This window comes from Ursus arctos, unplaced genomic scaffold (assembly GCF_023065955.2).
Source record: "Ursus arctos isolate Adak ecotype North America unplaced genomic scaffold, UrsArc2.0 scaffold_9, whole genome shotgun sequence".
In the NCBI taxonomy this organism is placed as follows: domain Eukaryota; kingdom Metazoa; phylum Chordata; class Mammalia; order Carnivora; family Ursidae; genus Ursus; species Ursus arctos.
Window position 1 is genome coordinate 11,799,808 of NW_026623111.1, and position 19,638 is coordinate 11,819,445.

The following is a 19,638-nucleotide window of genomic DNA, read 5'->3' on the forward strand; positions in this document are numbered from 1 at the left end:
GTTGTCAAAAGTGGCAAAAACCAAAACCCAAACAAAAATCATGGCAAGTTTACAGAATACTTAGAAATAGGCCCAAAGAATAAATGCTAAAGCGGAAAATCTGGGAGGCTGGCAGTTTCAGCGGGGCTGAAACCGACAGCACCAGAGACTGCAAAGTCCTGGTTCGCACGTCAGCATCTTGATTCCTCTGATCAGTATCCCTTCCCCCTTTTGGGGGGAATAATTAAAAAGAACTAAGAGAGTAGGAAGTTGGTGACTTTCTTATAGAAAAAAAGAAATACAGGAATTTAAGGATACAGGAACAGTTTGAAAAAACCCACAATCAACTTCTTTATTGTTCTTTTTAATTTCTTTCTATCCCTTTGAAAGACTAAAAGTCAGACTGAAGGAAAGAGCACTTTTTGCTGAAAAAGATGGAACATAGCACAGCTGCAGGTGAGACAAATCAACCTTTAACGGAAGTAGAGAAGGTTGAAAGAAAAGGTGTAAGAAGGCAGAGTTTGGCTATTTCTAAACAGTAATTTTGTTAAAATAAATGTATTTTTATATTCCCAAAATACTGAAAAGGTCTTAGACATAATATTAACAATAGCTTTGTTACTATAATTTTTCTCATTATAGTTCAAGTTTTAATCATTTCAAAGTTGGTGGTTTTAAAAATAATGCTCAAAAAGACACCGTCTTCTAAACTGATCTAAGAAAATATGAACTGCAACACATGCTACTGTAAGCACAAATCACTCAGTTTTGATAAAGCATACTTTTACTAAGACAGTAAGGCAGTATTTTCATATTCTGTGTATTCTGGTCTACACTTGCACAGAATATTGAAAGTTGCTGAAGCTCTATTACGTAATTTTAACTGCATTTCACAGTTTATATATATACATCATATATTTATTAGTGACCGCATAAAACGTGATTCTTCGGTTGGTCCAAATTGCAGAAATAGCAGTAAGTTTGCATAGAACAAGGGACCGGAGTCTTGCATGTGGGATGACACACTGCCCTCTGGTGTCATTTTAGCTCATAAGTCTTGACAATAGAACACATTCTCTTTTGAAATGCTACTCAATTTAGACTGAAAGTATTTGAAAATCATACACAAAAGGAACCACCTCTACTTTATATCTAAAAAAGATCTGAAAACGTCTAGAAAAGGTGGGCTCCAGGGACCATCGACCCCTCACAACAAAGCAAATGGGAGGGGCGGACTGAAGACCTGCCAGCTCTCTACAACTCCTCTTCCAGTTTTCAGAACAAACACTGGACGACTTCTCCCATGCTGTTTGGGTGCCCTGCTTCTCCCAAGTGACAAGGAACACTAGAAATGACACCGTTCCAGACGCTTTGTACAATAACCAGATGGGTCTTCAAACAGAGCCTAAAAGGGCCCTTCGGAACACTGACACATCACCGCTGTCATTCATTCAGGGAGCAGCCACCGTGTGCTAACATACCCAGGGAAGGACACACTCTGGAAGGAAGAGAGTTTTTAGGATGTATTTCCCTATAATGTTTTATCTCATCATGCCAACAGCCATATGGAACACACTATGTCATTAAAAGCCATTCACTCAGAGACGGGCTGGAGCACACTGTCGATCCAAGAACAGCCAAAAAGTTCATCTAGCTCATAGTGTAGACGGGAACACCTCTACATGGCACTGCTTATTTTGTGTCAGGAACGTCACCCGGCTCTATCCAAATGCTGTCCGTCCGTGCTATGCAGTTCACATGAAGACTTGTATTTGGGGATGTTTTATTAGATACTTTTTCTGATCTTCTGAAAATTAAAATAACCATAATTTTATCGAGACCCCAATAGTGATAAAAGAAAAAATATACGAGATGAGGCTTTGCTAATGTTAAAGTACCAACCATGCTACAAATGTCTTTTTTAAAAAACGTCTGCTACTAAGAATAAAACATTAAAAATTCTCCCAAAGTTATGAAGAATGTACTTGACTATCTTAAAGCTGATGATTATATTCCTAAAAAGAGTCTTCCACTTGACTAACATGTAATTAATAAAATATGTAACATAATTCTCTCATTCTGGTAGGCAGGGCTACAGAATGTCAAGTATCACATATAACAGTGATGTGATCCTAATTCTTATTATTTTACTCCATGTAAACTGGCAACGAATTTTCTCTTTTCACAATATGATCATCATGTCCAATAAATTCTTCCAATTTATATTGGAAGGATGTCTTCCTTACTGAAACTGATTAAGGTTTATTTCTAAAGGGACTGTATGTGTTATTCAGTGCTTACTTGGTATTAAGTATATGCCTATTTACTACTTTAAAAGAGAATTTTCCAAGACTTCAGTCATTAAAAAAAACTCAACACATAATTCTGTATATTGACCATTAATTTTGTACCTCAGTTTCCATGGTCAAGTCATTGATAATTACATTAATTATATTTTTATATACCATAGAATAGTCACCTACTTCCTAGTTAAATCAAGTTTCTTATTATTGTCCACGTCAGCATTTTAAAACTTTTTCAGAATGAAATGCGTCTAGAGAAGTGATCCATGTGAGAAATGTCAGTAGGGCAACTATGCTAAGAACTGTATAATATTCTAGAGAATGACTCCATAGAGTGGACACATGTTGACATGTCTGTGCAAAAAAAGAAAACCGTAAAACCCAAACTTCTAACCTCAAGACCAATCAAGCATTAAGATTCACCTAGCTTAACATTTTCACCTCCCTGTTTCTAGTTTTGGTACAGAAGGAAGGAAGGAAACTAGTATTTGTTCTGGTCTACTGTGAACCAGGCACCATGCTGGGTAATCTTTTCACACCTCCCATCTTTGTGGTAGAAGATGCTGGGCTCTCAACATCCCCTTTTTACTGTGATGTGGAAGCAGGCTGAGAGAATAGAGAAGTTAGGCAGCTGCCCACACTTCATCAGCTAATCAATGTGGGGCTGGGCTGTCTGAGCCTTCCCACTAGGCCAATGGTCTTCGAGAGTGTTCCTCTTTCACAAATCGGAGGGAGTCTCCTCAGGAATCAGTAACTAAGGCTCACCAGGCCACTAAGACAGTGATTCTTAAATGAGAGGAAGGAGAGAGCCCCTGAAGTAAGAGCTCCTTAGGAGATTCTGATAACTCCCAGCCCAGAACCCAGTTCTCACTCTACAGACGATGCCTCGGAGGTCAAGGGATTCAAGAACACAAAGGTCCTGGGTGAGCAACACAGTGGCCACCAGGTCCTTGGCTCTCAGTCCCCATGCCTTCCCACTCCTCTACGTGGCCGCCTGCATTATTAATATTACTGTACTGGCCAAAGCAAAGTTCTAGTTCAAAACCATTTGGAAAAAAAGTGTGCATGGAAAAAGTACAAATATTATATAAACTCATTATATAATATTCATTAAAAAGATACGCAGCATTAGTTCATGCATTAAGGGCCAAAGTATGAACGAAACTGTATAAATTATCCCTATTCTTCAAAATCTATCCAAGTGATTATTTACTTTAACAACTGCAAGTAGTAAAATACTACTTTTACGAGTAGCAAAAATAATTTAAACATTTGAAATAGCTCACGATCGTAAACTTACCTTAAGCCATAGCAAGGCAGAGTGAAGAGCCTGAATAGTGCCAGGAAAACTCTTAAAGGAAGCAGGGTGAACACATACAGAAATGCATCCAGGCACAGAAAGATTCCAAAAACCATGAGCTGGATTTTAAAAGGAGAGAAGAAAACAAAAAACAAAATGTAAAGTAAATATTCTCTAAATAATTGTAGATGAAAATTTCAAAAGAGGAATTTCTAAACACTGTTGGGGATGCGTTTCTTGTAACTTAACTACGTGAATAAGAAGTTAGTAGTTGGACTTGGGTACATGTGCCACATTTAATGAAAAATCCTCTTCAAAGTGCAAGTTTGTAGTTCTTCTCCCAGAACCTCTGGTTTACCACCTAGTCAATTACTCAAGAGATAATCTACCCAGACCACAGCTCTGAAACACCTGATAGGGACTCCTTCAAACTTCAAAGATACTACAGAAAATCTTTCAGATAGAACCTTCAACTCTAACTTTACTCTTCGTGATTTTGCTGCCTCCTATTTATCAGAGTGCTTCAAGGACAGGAAAGACTGAGACATATACTGAGTTAAAATACTGTCTTTATTCCACAAATGTGTAAAATGATCACTAATTTTAACATAATTTCACGTGCACTCAAATTTGCTATACTCAGAAGGCATTATTCTTAACTGGAGGAGTAGCTGCTAATGTTTGCACCTCTTCCCCTTTCTTGTGCCCTTGCCCAGTCCTTCCTATTTTTCTGTAACATTATACCTCTGCCCCATTAAATGCAGGACTGTATTTCACAGGAGGGTGGAGTCTTTTGATGGCCTGGAGAAGTGGCCACACCCGGGCTACCACACTGAGCTACTGGAGGAGTGGTGACTTCCTGTATGTCTGATACCCAAACACTGTACGCTCTCTGTGCCCTCACACATAACACTCCATGTAACCTCAGGCAATGACTTGTCCTACGTAAATTTATTAAGTAGTTAAAACCCATAATGTTACAGGTAGAACTGTGTCCGCCCAAAATTCATATGTTGAAGTCCTAACCACCAGTACCTCAGAACGTGACCATGTTTGGATACAGGTTCTTGAAAGAGGTAACTTAAGTTAAAATGAAGTCATTAGAGTGAGTCCTAATCCAATGTGACGGTGTCCTTATTAGATGAGGAAATCTGGACACAGACAGGGACGGAGGAAAGATGATACAAAGACACAGGGAGAACACACTGTCTATAAGCCAAGGAGAGAGGCCTCAGAAGAAATCAACCCTGCTGACACCCTGATCTCGATGCCCAGCCTCCAGAACTGTGAGAGAATAAGTTTCTGTGGTTTAAGCCGCCTGTCTGTGGTACTGTGACAGAAGCCCTAGCAAACCTTGAAAAAAAAAGGGCACATTTTATTAACTTTTTGCAAGCATGTCTCAAAAGAATATGTACATATATGAGCCAGATTTCTCAATCAGAATATAGAGAACCTAAGAGCTTTTTTGTCTTTTTTAAAAACAATTTAGATTCATCATGAACACCCATGAAAGTACCCAGTCATGTGCTGCGGAACACTTTCCAGTCTTCCCTCCAAGGCTGCTGACAAGTCAGGCATCCGTCCGTCGCGAGCACAGCCACGGTCCTGCATCTGTTTCCTTGTTCTACATACAAAGGAGTGTTGAAGAAGACAGCATGGTCCACGGAAAGCTGGTGGCCCGTATTTATTACTCTCCTGTCACCAAGAAAGCTTTCTCTGTTTCCTGGTGGACTGCTGGCTGCACTCCAAAGGCAGAAACTACTAGAAGCCCGCACATCCCAGAAGGTATCTCGGTGTGTATGCAACAGGAGATCACATACTGGGAAGGAGAGTAAGTGGTTGTCTTTCTCCTGACCTTACACCGGGGATGAGCACATTACTCATTCATCCAACATCTACGACGCTGCTAATATGGGCCAAGTAACACGCTCAGCCCAGCAGGCACAAAGCCAGGCAGGACACCAGGATGGGGTTTCCGCCCTCACTAAGCTCATTCACATTTTAGCACAGAGACACCCACACAGAGACTGCCACTATGACAGAACTAAGTTTCCAAGGAATAGGGGAGCCCTAGAGAGAGAATGGCCCAACCAACTTGGAGAGATCTAGAAAGGCTCCAGAGGAGACCCTTAAAGACATCTGAGAAGATGAGGGCTGTAGCCACACGGAGAGGAAGACTGGGCAGAAGAGGGCGTGTGGGGAGAAAGGGGAGAAAGCTTACAGAGGAGGAAGCAGAGCAAGAGCACAGAGGAGGAAAGAAATTATGAAGATGAAAACTTTCTCTTAAAGAACAGTACAGCTACCTTTCTTTGGCTTGGAGGAATTTGTATTCGCATCGTTCATGGTGAACAACAGTAACAGAAGTTTGCTGGGCCTTTCTCTTCACATTTTCAACCAGCCCAGCAAACTAAGTGGGCAAGCAATAATCTCCCATGGTATGCTGACCGCGGACCGCCCGGAGCTGTCAGTGCAATAGTCTGCCACATAAAACTGGAAGGAAAGCAAGTGGCTGCGGTCTGGGGAAACTGCAGCTGGAAGGAGAGAAAGCACTTGTGTAGTGAGAACACCCAATGCACAAGAAAAGCCACAGAAATGCCTTTCAGGGTTTGGAAATGTGGAAACGTGGACTCAAGTACTGTGCCCGCTGCTCAGATGGGGTGCTTTCTCCTAAGACACAGGCTCCTGCAAATCCCTTACAGACGAAAACGAGAAAATCTTCTAATAAAGAAAACAAGATGTAAGCATAAAAACATTCATCCTTGAAGGAGGTAAGGAAAGCATGCCAGGTGCAGGGTGAGCCGGGAGCCCTGCAGGACACCGCATGGGCATCTCTCAGTTAATTCACGTGCCCCCCCACCTCGAGTTTGGAGGGGCCAGGCAGCCGGGGCTCCTGTGCCCATCTTCCAGGCACGGTGGTTAAGAGCCTGCTACTTAATCCTCCTGACAGCTCTTTGAGGTAGTTATTACCATCCCTACTTGACACTTGAGGAAACCACAGCTCTGAAGCTGAACGCCTGCCCAAGGCTGGGGGTCAGAGGAAAGGAAATGGTGTTGGAGCCCGAGTCTGCCCGACGAAGGCCCTGCACGCTCTCTCTGAAGCAGTCTGAGCACAGCAAAGAGATCTCACTCCCTACTTTTACTAGGCATGGGGGTTAACACATTTTTCTTTGTGCTAACTCTTGCTAATTTCCCTAGTGTCATAAAAAATGCAAACAGACATTTAATGGATCGAACTTACAGAAGGCAATAAATTTCACATATTTAGATATATTGCTAACTCTGAAAATATGTTACTAAGAATTAAAAGCTTTGGGTATATATTATGATGAGAATAATACATACTTTAACACCTTCAGTTACTTTGCATGGCAAAGCATGGTGAAAATATTTCAAGAAGAAATCATACACTGGAGTTGCTGGCTTTGCTCTTCCGTTCTGTGCATTTTCCCAGGGACAGAAGAAGACACAATGATGTACGTGCTTCTGTGGGAAACCTTCCCATGGCTAACACTCATTCTTTGAGTTGTTCCTCCTTTTCTCTTAATCAAACAAATATTGTACAGCTCTCATGTGGCAGACACTATGATAGCTGAATAAGATGTATGACCACTATTTTAAGAAGGCCAAAGTCTTAAAAAAGAAAAAAAAAAAAGTCAAAGTCTTGTAGAGGAGCAAAGTGCACAACAAAGAGGATTCAAACTCTAACTAGGATTCACCATGAGAAAAACACTCTATGTTTTCATACACACTCAAAACATTCATATATAGTCAAAAACCCAAAAGAAAAGCTTCACCAAAATAAGATTAACTTTTAGTCCATAGAGTACAGGTTGATATTTTCTACTTCCCCTTTATAAAACAAAGCCATTCTCACTAAATTCACAACCCAAGAAAGGGTGGTAACTCAACTGTCTGAAAAATAGGTCCCCGGAGAGGCAGGCTCCTTGAACTCAGTTCCCTTCATGGGCAGACGCCTGGGCAGTGAAGACAGTTCAAAGTGGCTACAGAGAGCCTTGCAGAGAATTTCGGAGTAAGAACACACTGGGAAGCTCTTTGTACAAAAATGAACGAGAAGCACTGAGACACAAATTGCAGATCCACAATTTGAAAATACTTCTCTTAAAATTCATTCTCAGAGTAGAGATTTATTAAAATTTACATGGGCAAATAATTACTTCAAAATAATCTGCTTAATTAAAGAGATAGCTCTTAAATGTCAGCCGGCCTTTCTGTCTTGCAGCTCTCGTCCGGAAGGAGTCCAGAAGCCTTCTACAAGTACTGTGCAGTGCACCTGGGCACTGCGCTCACAGCCTCAGTTCATCCTCTCCCCCACTCTGAGGGAAGGGAAGCACACCCTCACCCCTGCTCTGCAGTGAGACTCAGTAGCCTTGCCTGTTTTGTGAGCAGCAGAGGCAGGGCCAGACTTCAGCCTGTGGAAGACACAACTCTGAAAATGAAAGCACTGCTTCTATTACGATACCTGTTACTCATCCTTCCAGCCTCAACCCTGCTACTGGATTTGGCCTTATACACATATTTTTTTTTTTTTTAAAGATTTAACATAGCTTTTAACATCTGAACTTCAATGTTAAGAAAACTACAAAATGGCACTGATTCTGTAACACTGGTCAACAAAACATCACAGGCTAGTGAACATTTCCACAACCAGCTCTTCCCACATTCATTTTGGACCTTCTACTATTGTTCTTTATCATTTGAAAAAGACTCACCTCAAAAGAAATATATAAATATGCCAACCTCTCTCTGTGAAGAATGGAGCAGGGTTTCTTAACCTTTTTAAAATCTGTCACTTTTTAACAAAAATATCCTGCCTTCCTTTGAGATTTCAAAATAAATAAAATTTTATGACTAAAATTAAAATAGCACAATTCTGGAATATGCCTCTCTGAATTCCACAAACCATCTTCTGGCAATTCTGAATACCGTCTCCTCCACCACGACCACCACACAGCACCCACTGCTGGGGGGTGGCTGGCCTGGAGTGTTAGCTGGAAAGGAGGATAGCAGGAAGCAGTGTTTCCCTTTTCTTCCCTGGTCTCACAACTTACAAAGCTCTGGGTCTCCTCTTGAAAAAGAAGAGACAGTATCTGGCTCAATTCTACACTGGGGATCAAAGGTCATTAGGAAGGACATCTTCCCCTGGGAATTTACAATTTAGTGAGCTGGACACCGACTGTGTAGTAAATGCTGGTGAATGATGTGCTCTGGAGACACTGGAGAAGAAATGAGGTCTGGGTGGGGTGAACAGGAGTGGGGGGTGGCACTGGGGAATGTGCACCCACGGGAGGGGGAACAGAGTTAGCAAGGATCTCCCACAGAGGAGACAAGAGGCGTACTAGATTTTGGCAGGCACTGTAAAAGGAACAGAATTTTGAACAAAAGGAAGAGCATGCCTAGGTGCAGCGTAAGCGGGAGGCTGTGCGACGAGAATGTGATAATTTTACTAGAGGGACAGAAACCACCTTCAGTAATAACGAAGGAACACATACCTTTATCCTGTGTTCCAGGAGTTCTCAACAAACCCACATGCAGAGATCCATTGTTAGAAGAATGGATTACCATTCTTAGGAGAATAGGTTATCAATTTAAGAAGTTTACAAATGACTGACTTTGAAAGCAATTATTGCTTCAAGGTCATCCCTGTAATAATTTTTATTCACCTGAATTCAAAAATTCATACCCCCAGGAAGTCTGCACTCTAGGAGAAGGCAAACAACAGGATTACAGTGACCCGGGGACCTTTATAACAAGCAATGTTGCATATACACATGTAACTGCAGAAAACAAAGTAATGTGGATGAAAGCCTTCATAATAATCACAATCTACATCTGCCATATATTTTAACATGAGGAATAAATTTCTTAAGAGGTAAATAAAGAAATAAAATCAAGATTTTAAATTTGTAGAAATTTATATACATGGAAAGGTCCTGGATTTTCCTGCTTCTTTTACAGCCATGTTGAATACTATTATACTCTAAGCATTTGACCCCCATTAATTTCTTGAATCCTCCCAGCGACCCTTGAGGCAGGGACAATTACTTGGCGTTTGCAAAGAGCAAAGAGCACTATAATGCAGCAGGCTAGGTATGCTCTCCAGACCCCAGGGCACATCTGAGAGTCACGCTGTTGCTGGCCAGGATCACACCACTTCTCGGCTCAAATCTACTTTTTTAGGGAGTGATCAGCGCATTACAGGGGGCTAAGCAGAAAGGACTGTGAAGGAGAACAATGGTCTGAGTGAGAGATCACAATGGCCTACTACAGCACAATGGAAAGAGAGAGGAAGAGAGAGATTTAAAACTCTTTCCAAAGCTAACGCGACAGAAGTTAAGTTACTGATTCAAAAAGATAAACATAGGCCCACAGTGCCAACTTCACAAGTTGTCTTCTAACTACATCAGTGAATAGGGTAAATCCTGAAGTCTTCAGCTGGTTGTCCTAGAACTGTGGACAGGTCCTATATGCCCCACAGGTAGCGGGGCCTCCACCAGGCCACGAGGCCATGGATGCCGGGCCACTCCCCCATCACCTCCAAGCCCCACTTCTGGAGGGGGCTGCTGGTGCTGTTGCCAAACTGGCCCTGTCCTCCAAGAGACTTAAGAAAGGTTAAGACTGTTGCAGAGGCACGAAGAAACCGCTGCCGCTGTCACTCCAAGCAGGGGCAACAAGCCTCAGAGAGAACCGGAGGAATGCCAGCCTAGGCTGCCCAGATGTTAGATTCTGAGAAATGCGGATCCCCATGGCTTTCCTGCTTCTAAGCAGTCTCGTGGTGGGACATGTGAGTCAGGGTGTGTCACAGACAAGAGCAGCATCATGAGAAGAACTCAGGGGGATGATTCCCCAACACACTTCCTTGAAATTAGCAACTGAGCAGGATGCCCAAGAAACTGCTGCCATACACGTGGGTCTGGGTAAGTACTCAATACAGTTTCACCAGGAAATCCCAGGACTGTTTTCCCGAAATAAAGGCGAAACGATGGCTGTGACTACATTTTGTTAACACACACTCACATTGAGAAACAACAAAAAGGCTTTCTGTGATATTCTAAGTTCGTTGTTTTGAAAACAACTTGCTGAATTATTTTTTCCAAATGTTACATCCTCTACCCCCACCCTGCACCCTCAAAGAAGCAGAACTAAGCTCCTCCCTTAGGTAAGTACAATTTCCCTTTCTGCGAAGCTTTCCATTTGCTCCTGTTTCCTCTGCTCCTCGCACACAAACTCATTCAGAGTCATGGACTATCAGCTCTCTCGAGATGCCCCAGTCCAACCCTATAATCTCTGACGAAGAAAGTCAAAGCCCAAGGAGGTTCAAAGCCTTAATCGGGGCACTCGCCTATCACCTGCAGACCTGAGAAGAAAAGTTAACATTACTCAATCTTGACCCCCAATTTTCCCATGCCACGTAATCTTGGTCTCTTTCAATAATAGCAATAGTCTATGCAGAAAAATAACAATATTCTATACCCACAGCAATGCTTACACCTTCAACCTGACAAATTTAAAGCTTAGGAAAATTTACTAGATTCTTAAGGCAACTAAGCAGTTCCATTGAAGACTAAGCAGCTGAGTTCCATTTTCGAAAAAATGTAATAACTATGGTAACAAAGAAATAAAACACTGCCAAAAAGTACAGAATTACAAGGTAAAGAAAAGTAAAAAATATACTTTCGTTTTAGTTCTACCTTTTATGATAGGCGGTTACATAACATATGGAAATAACGGAAAGGAAGTAATTTTGATAAAAGGCTTTGTAATAATCACAACCTATACCTGACACGTATCTAACACACTTATTTCTTAGAAGGTAAAATAAATAAATCAATTTATTTTAATTTGAAGAAAGGTTAGGCACATGGAAAGATCTTGAGCCCTTCTTGCTTCTCTTATTGCTAATCCGTGTTGAACATCACTGTACGACCTTTTCAGAAGCAGAGCTCTGAGGGGTGGCCAACCCAATCACCACTCTCAATCTGCCTCTCCCTTCCTCGGAAAAGTATCACATCCACTGTCCTTAGTCTCCCCGGAAGCTGCAGATGGCTGTGGAACTCACTGTGGCCAATAAGACACGCACAGAAGGAAGTGCGCTAGGGCACTTCTGGGAAAGCTTTTAATTCTTTATAAAAGGGACACTCGAATGGTGGCACTGTCTGTCTCCTCTTCTTTTGGGTGATAATGCAGAGGCATCGCCGCCTGAAGTAGCATCTGTTGTCTTTCTATTAAAAGGTATGAGCAAGAGGACCAAAAGCCAATTTGCCAACAATGGCAAAATGGAAACATAGAAAGGACTCTGAGTCCAAGCTGGCTTCATCGATCAGCTGGAAAAAAGGAGATCTCCTTCCTCTAGACTTGTCCAAAAAATTTTCAAACCGGTTTAAGCCACTGTTAGGTAGTCTGTCACGCCTGCAGGTAAAAGCATTCCTAAGAAATCCTCCCAAAGCTAGTCTGCACTGCTTAGTCTGACCACTCACAGTTACCTGGTCCCGGTCTCTCCTCCCAGTGTACCTGTCCTTTCCTGCCCCTAACAGTTTCCCACCTCTGGATCTTCCTAGCACACCCACCCGCACCCTCAAGCCCTAAAAATGCAGGTGCAAAATCTACATCCTTGTCTCGTCACCTCTCAGTGCGTTACCTTGGCAAGTCTGGAGGTGAGCTCTGTACTCGCACACTGCCAAAGGGCTTGGAGTACAGACGGCACTCAAAACAGACCAAAAAAAAATCAATAAAGAAGTGAGGAAGTGACCTGCTCACGAAATTAGCACTTAAATGTATAAGGAAATTTTAAAATATATTAGGAATATATATATTAGGAAATTTAAAAAAATATTTTGGTGAGCATTTCCTTACTATTTCCTGCAGTTTTGAATTCACAAAGATGACAAAATTAGCTCTTGACAAGGATATTGTGCCCATGGGGTGCAGGATAAATTGTTCCCATGGGGTCGAAATGCAGCACAAACACCAACATGACTGCCACGTCAGGGCAGATGGAGAAAACGGGTCTTGAAGAGAAGATGTGTCACAGGAGACTGTGAGGGAGGTGGAATGCTAACTCATTTACAGTTCCTGGGACAGTGCCTGGTGCCTAATCCTTATTTGGTAACTGCTATCTGTTTTACTACTACAGAAATAGCTGCCAGAGGTGGGATGTAAATGGACAAGTCAAGGGGGGCTATGGAGCAGTGAGCACTTACCGGGAATTTTCTAAGAAACTGGTGATCCTGCCCTATTTCATAAAGCTTCTAAAGTGTCGTTGTCTGACCTAACCAGAGGCTCCAAGTCATGTGCCTGCTAAGGCCAGACTCCAGAGGGCCTGAGAGAAAATGTCAGGGTGACAGGGTGTGCTATCTCTTTTGACCATCAGCTAAACCCCTCATAAAAGAGACATACTTTAAGATAGCCTGGTTACAAAGACACAGGGAAGAAAACAGTTCTCCCCCAAACTGCCTGTGGTCAACAATCTAAGAAGGCGGAAAGTCAGAAAACCATGTCCCTTCCTGGGTTAGAAAAGTCAAATTTTGCAGCAAGTGAAGCAGGAAGATTAAAAGTCTAACATGAGATCAGAGTGGGACATGGGGGAGCCATGGAAACCAGACCTCTCCCGGTCACCCCTTGAGTACAGGGAGCCCCAGACGACAGGTACCCCTCCGGAGAGGAGACATCTCCTCAAATGCAACCTGGAGACAAGAAACCTTTACAAATTTCTCTTGCTCTCCTAGGGCAGGACATTCCCCAAGTTGCTGAGGTGAGGACTATAAAATACTTTAAAACATTTACATAGGGCTCATCCCATGATTAATATACAGATGAGAAAACTGAGAAAAATGGACAGAAGTGAACGGCTCAAGGCCTCGCAGCTAATAAATGGTGGAGTGTAGAAATCCGGGCAGGCTGGCTTTAGACTTCGTGCCCTTGACCACCGCACTATCCTGTGTCTCAGTTGAGACTGCAGACAAAGTGTAGTTCAGTGTCCTCCGCTGTACAGAGAGAATACTACAGCCCCCCCAGAGATCACACACGGTAACAGATCTAGGACAAGAACCCGAGGGCTGCGTGGGTACAGGCAGGAAGGGATTTCTGGCGGAAAAGAAGAAATGCTCCCCAAGGCCAACAAAACACTCCAAAATTGTATCCCTTTACATCGGAATGAGAAGTTCAAACACAAAAAAAGTGCCAGCCACTGGAAATACTATTTTGAATATATAAACAATTTACCTGTTTTGAAAGTCAAATATGTGTTTTTTCACTGAGAAAATTACACAAAAATTCTGAACTTTTTTTTACATTAGTAAACAGGTTCAGTAAGAGATACTGAGTTGACCACTCTCGACTTGAAAGTATAAATAAACATTAACTATGTGTTTTGTAGCGCGTGCAACCCTTGTAGAAGCAAAGTGCTCTTTGTCGAGTTTCTTCTCCTGAAAAGGCTACATGAAAATATCATAGCATTTGCCAAAAAACAAAACAACAAAAAATGAATACAGTGTTATATATTAGAAGTATTCTATATTCTATATCAGGGAAAGGTATTACATACTACGTATTACCAATTAGACAATAAATTTACCGAGATGAATGTCTAGATAGCCCCCCAACTCTTGTAATAAAAGCCTAGTGAAACCCTACTCATAACATAAAGGTCTGGGAGACACCAGAGGGAACTCACCCTGTTATGAGATATTTATGCCTGTGATTAAACTGAAACTGAACTGTGCTTTCCTCTATATTTCACTGACTCTGAGAAGTTAAGAAGAAATTGCTCTAAACTGAAAAATGCGACACCCTTTTGTTCATTTTAAGCAATAAAGCTTCTGAAGTGTTGTTCTAGGAGACTAAATCAAATTTTCCTAAGTAGGCTCAAAGCAAAAGCCTCTGTAATAGGAAACAGGATTAGAAAATTATTACAATTGTGCATAAGCAGTGTTAATTCAACTTTTCTGACGTTACGCCTCTTACACACACAAATAAAACCAAAGTTTCATGACAAAATACTTACCCTCCTACAGACAAATGCACTCTGATAACTTTTCTATTCTTTTCTTTAAAAAAAAAAATTCCTAGGAGCGCCTGGGTGGCTCAGTCATTAAGCGTCTGCCTTAGGCTCAGGTCATGATCCCAGGGTCCTGGGATGGAGCCCTGCATCGGGCTCCCTGCTCAGTGGGAAGCCTGCTTCTCCCTCTCCCACTCCCCCTGCTTGTGTTCTCTCTCTCGCTGTGTCTCTCTCTGTCCAATAAATAAATAAAATCTTAAAAAAAAATAAAAATTAAAAATTAAAAATAATTCCTAATTGACTGCAACCCACCTCATTGGTTACTCATCCCATCAGTGGTCCCTTAATGCACCATGATTTGAAAAATACTCTGCTTATACTGAGGTTTTACCAAGACCTGTGGGCATTTTCCCCAGCAGACAACGCTCACGATAACAAACCTGAAATGCTCGCAAGTTTCTGTGAGAACTCCACCAAGAAACTGCTTGGCATGTCAGTGTCGCCAGTGAAGAGGAGGACGTGTGTATTGACCATGCCTCGGGTGAGCCGACCATCATCAGGGCTGCGGCCGCTGCTCACCACGTCTGCCACGTGAGGGGTAAGAAAAGGGGTCAGACACACACTTCTCCTTCGGAAGCAATCCCTTGGGTGTGTCTACAGCTTGGCAGACGATGGCAGGCAAATCTCTGTGTGCTCCGCAGAGAAAAATGGGAATCCACCACGTTCACACAGGTGAGAGAAAAACCTTTCCTCGAAGGGACCATGTGGGTAAAACCTGACTGTGGCTGGCACCGTCCTGTACAAGGATACAGGCCGCAGCACACCTCCCTCCAATTCCCTCTGCAGTGTATCCTCACACTTCCCTGCCTTGGCTTATCATTGGAAGGAAAGAGTGAGCCCTCAGAAAATAAGTTCATGTATTTAAGACAGAATTATTATTATTATTATTATTATTGGCAAGCAAAAGAAACACTACCCCCCATCCCTGGCCAAAATTTTAAATAAATTCCAACATACAAAATCAAGGTGCCGCCGCCGTGGGGGAGCAGTGGTGCGCAGAGTGCCCCCACACTCCTCCAGCTCACCCTCCCGGCCCTGACTCTTCCCTGGAACCCGGGACTCCCTAGAAGAGCAGCCACACAACCACACTAAGCACTGGGGGTGATCCCGACCACAGGCAACCACCGTCTCACCGTCACGACTGTCCTCTCTCCGGCCAGCGCTTGGCCGGCGACCTGCCGCCAAGAAGCCACGTGAAGCAACGCATCTCAAACTGTCACTCGACAGCTGCCTCCCTTCCCTCTAGCCCACTGACGGGCTGTCAGAAGTAAAAGACCATCAGCCCGACCAGCTGGGCCCTCACTCCTCACGGTCCCCCGCCCCTCCTGTTACAGAACGCTCTCACTGAGCTAAGCCCCAAAACTCCTCCGGCAGCCACTCCAACAGAAAGTGAGATTCTAAGGAACCGATCAAACTATTGCAAGTTTTATGTTACTATAAAAGTACGAAACTGTGTTCAGATACAGCCAAAGCTGAATTACTTAATTCTTCCTTTCTAGCGAGAAATCTTGGAATTGCTCAGATGTACCGACTGCAGCGATGCAGAGGGAAAAGAGCGGCCTGCTGTCCCATCTGACTGGCCCTGACAGACCTGACGCAACCATGGGAACCGTGGGCATGGATTCAGTGCTGCTGCGGCTACACTGACCCTAGGATGTGAGGTTTTCTGTGGCAAAGATGCAACAAATCGTCTTTTTCTTTGAAAAAACTGTCATTTGTTTTTAAATATGAGGGCTTTCTAAGAAACTGAAACCTTTAAAAGGGCTGAAATTAAATAATTTGTCATGCTGAATGGAAAAAATACTGCCCCTAGTACAAGAAAACTGATGAGAACTAAAGGAGTAGGTAGAGATTAATTCCTTGGAAAAAGTGACTTGGTCACGACACAAGTGGAAATACGGCAAGTTTAATACATAGCGAAGTTAAGAAACATTGGATCTTACTTACACTAAAAACACAAGTTTTAAAGCCTCTTCCTGTATGGGAATTCCTACTCCCAATATATTTAATTACCTATGATCACATTATTTCCAATATTTTAAAAACTCAACTCAAGCTATTCACAATTTATTTTCGTATCATTAACATGTTGACATAACTTTCACAATGATGTCTGGTAATAGAAAAAAAAATAGTACCTTTTCCAATTCTCTTGGTATTCGCATACAAGTGTATACTCTTTCTCTTCTTTCTGTATACTTGGCCTCATTATGTTCAAGGAAGTACCCTCTTGTTAGTTCAGCACTGAGGAACCTCAACAATGAAAGCTCTACAGGAAAAGAAAATGACACAAAACAAAAAGAACAGTATTTATCAAGAAACTTACATGTTAGCTGGGGCCATAGATAATACATATATAAAACAAAAAGAGAATAAAACAAAGCAATCTATAATTCTGTGCCCAGAACCGAACAGCTACACATAAATGATCAGCAAAAATTATTGACAAAATTGCTACTCTGTGTGGTATAAAGGGAAAACGCCACAGAAACGATTACTATGAGCCAGAATAGTTAGAAAAGTGTCTGCAAGAGCCCAGTCCTGGGTCTTATAGATGATACAGGACCTGGACTGACAGACATAAGGGAGAGTAGAGATCAAGGACATAAAATGAATAAATGTATCTATCTTACTATCTATCTATCTAGTTAGCTAGCTAGCTGTATGATTCTATATATGATAAAAGAGAGCCAAGTCACCTAAACAGGCATTGCTAGGGTCCAAAAACCATCCTGGGTGAACGACATGGATATGAGTGCAACTTCTTTCCTCAGCCTTAGAGATCCTGCCAAAGTATCTAAATAATGCCATTGCCCTAGGTGAAGGCTTTCCAACAGGCTAATCATCACACTAAGCCGTACAAAGTAGAACCTCAGCAAGATCTGAGACCTCCCTTTCCTTGGAATTGCCCACCTGTTCTCTCTGTTCCTCCAAAACAAACTCATGCAGAATCATCTCGTCTCAAATGAAAGTAAGGCTGAAGGAGGTTGAGTACTTTCCCCTTGGCTGTCACGGGAGTCTTTGGGCTGAGAAGCTAAGGTTCCAACCCCTTCTAACATGTTACACTTCCCTGACAGCCCATCACCTCACTGACTTTTCAGGACCTCTGATTCCATTACCTTCCTATTCTTACTCCCCAGGAGGCCAAGCCCTCTTCCAGAAGTTAGGATACCAAAGGTTTCAATTTGTCCTCTTTGCTCTGAGCTGGCCCTTGTAATCCATTTACCAAACACAGCGTTGGTGTTCCCTCCAAAAAATGACAAACAGGGAAGGTGGATCTCATTCATGAGTACTGACTCATGGAATTGCATCTACGTGAGTACCAGGATTTAAAGTCTGCAGGTATGGGGAAGAGTCTAGAGTCAAAAACACCCCTGAAAAGCTGTTAGGAAGACCCAGAAGGAGACTTACTACCTCCTGGTGGGCCTAAAACAGCTTACTTCCTCCAGCACTGAACAGATGGCTAGTTCTCTGAGTATCAGGTCAAATGGCCTGCTCATGTATAGAGGTTACGTTACACAAAAAAAATATACGCATGTGTGCACACATTTCTTTAACTTCCAGATTCGTCATCTCTCTGGAGAGTTAGTGTCACCATGAGAGATATCTGGGGATTGAAACAGACGGAGAGAAAAGCAGACTTCCACCCACTCCAGCCTCGCGCAGGGCAGGCCGAATCACCAAATGCACTGCGAGCTCCCTGCTCTCAGTACATTTACAGTTGAAGCCAGGGACACCAGAGGTGAACTGTATTGTTCACATACTAACAGATGTTCAGATTAGAAGGCCTTAGTACCACCAAATCCAGGCAGGGTACAATATTTGATTGGGAACTTTCTAATATACTGTAGGCTGGCTAGATCCAGAACACGATCTGCTGTATGAAGGACAGAAAAGGAAAGCTTGTGAGCTGCAAACACGAACAGCCAAACCAATGAAAGATAAAAATCATACTCTCAGGGTGCCTGGGTGGCTCAGCTGGTTAAGCGTCTGACGCCAGCTCAGGTCGTGATCTCTGGGTCCTGGTATGGAGCTCCACGTGGAGCTCCCTGCTCAGTGGGAGTCTGCTTGTCCCTCTTCTTCCCCCTCTGCCCGTCCCCGATTGTGCTCTCTCTTTCTCAAATAAATAAAATCTTAAAATATATATATACACATATACTCTCATTCAGTTCAGTCTTCCAATTAGAAAGCAAAGGATGTGCTTTTTTAAAAAAAATTATTTATTTATATGAGTGAGAGAGAGCTTGCGCGAGCACAGAGAGAAAGGGAGAAGCAGACTCCCCACTGAGCAGGGAGCCCAAAGAGGGGCTTGATCCCTGGACCTTGGAATCATGACCTGAGCCAAAGGGAGAAGCTTAATCGACTGAGCCACCCAGGTGCCCCAGAAAGCAAAGGAAGTTCTGATTAGCTGATATATATCAATAAATATGTCATGAATGTCAATCCTTTCATGTAAAAATTGAGAAGCAGTAGGCCTCTCTGAAGGCAGGACAGAATGTGCTTACACTACTTTTCACTGACACCAGCGAGCCCCAAAGGTCACTTCACCATGATTCCCATCCCGTCCCACCCTCCAACACAGGCACTCTTCTCTCTAATCGCCCGACTTCTTGGACCTGGGTGTCTTTGGCAGCTCCTGCCCCTCCAGCTGACCTCTACATGTCTGCCGATTCAGTGTTCCAGTCACTGTGTCCTGACGAAGCACCAGTCACAGTAAAATGCCGGCCACCCTTGAAGGCTGTTACTCCCTGGCATGTCCTCTCTTCTCTTTTTCCTATTCTCCTTGGACAGTCTATGGTTAAAACCATCACCTGAATCCTAAAGTCGCCATATCTGACCCCGGGAACCTGGACCCCTATTTCCAGGTGCCTCCTGGGCAACTCCACCTGAGCCCTGCACCCTCCCCTGCACCTGCAAACGGCATTCAGGACCCTCTCCTGCAACCCTGACTTCGGCTCGTGCGCCACCAGTGACACAGCTGT

The 19,638-nt window shown here is 42.9% G+C and overlaps 1 protein-coding gene across 3 annotated transcripts in view; it reads right to left on the bottom strand.

Moving 5' to 3' along the window:
* TAPT1 (transmembrane anterior posterior transformation 1) overlaps positions 1-19,638 on the bottom strand; it is a 55,856-nt gene that overhangs the window by 27,100 nt on the left and 9,118 nt on the right. For 2 of the 3 annotated variants that reach the window (XM_026514476.4, XM_048211838.2), the window contains exons 2-3: positions 16,795-16,925; positions 3,583-3,701 (exon numbers count right to left, since the gene is read on the bottom strand). In XM_026514476.4, the coding sequence (XP_026370261.1) occupies positions 3,583-3,701; positions 16,795-16,925 (250 nt within the window). The remainder of the gene's footprint in view (positions 1-3,582; positions 3,702-16,794; positions 16,926-19,638) is intronic. The other variant, XM_044389737.3, reaches the window with a different exon arrangement.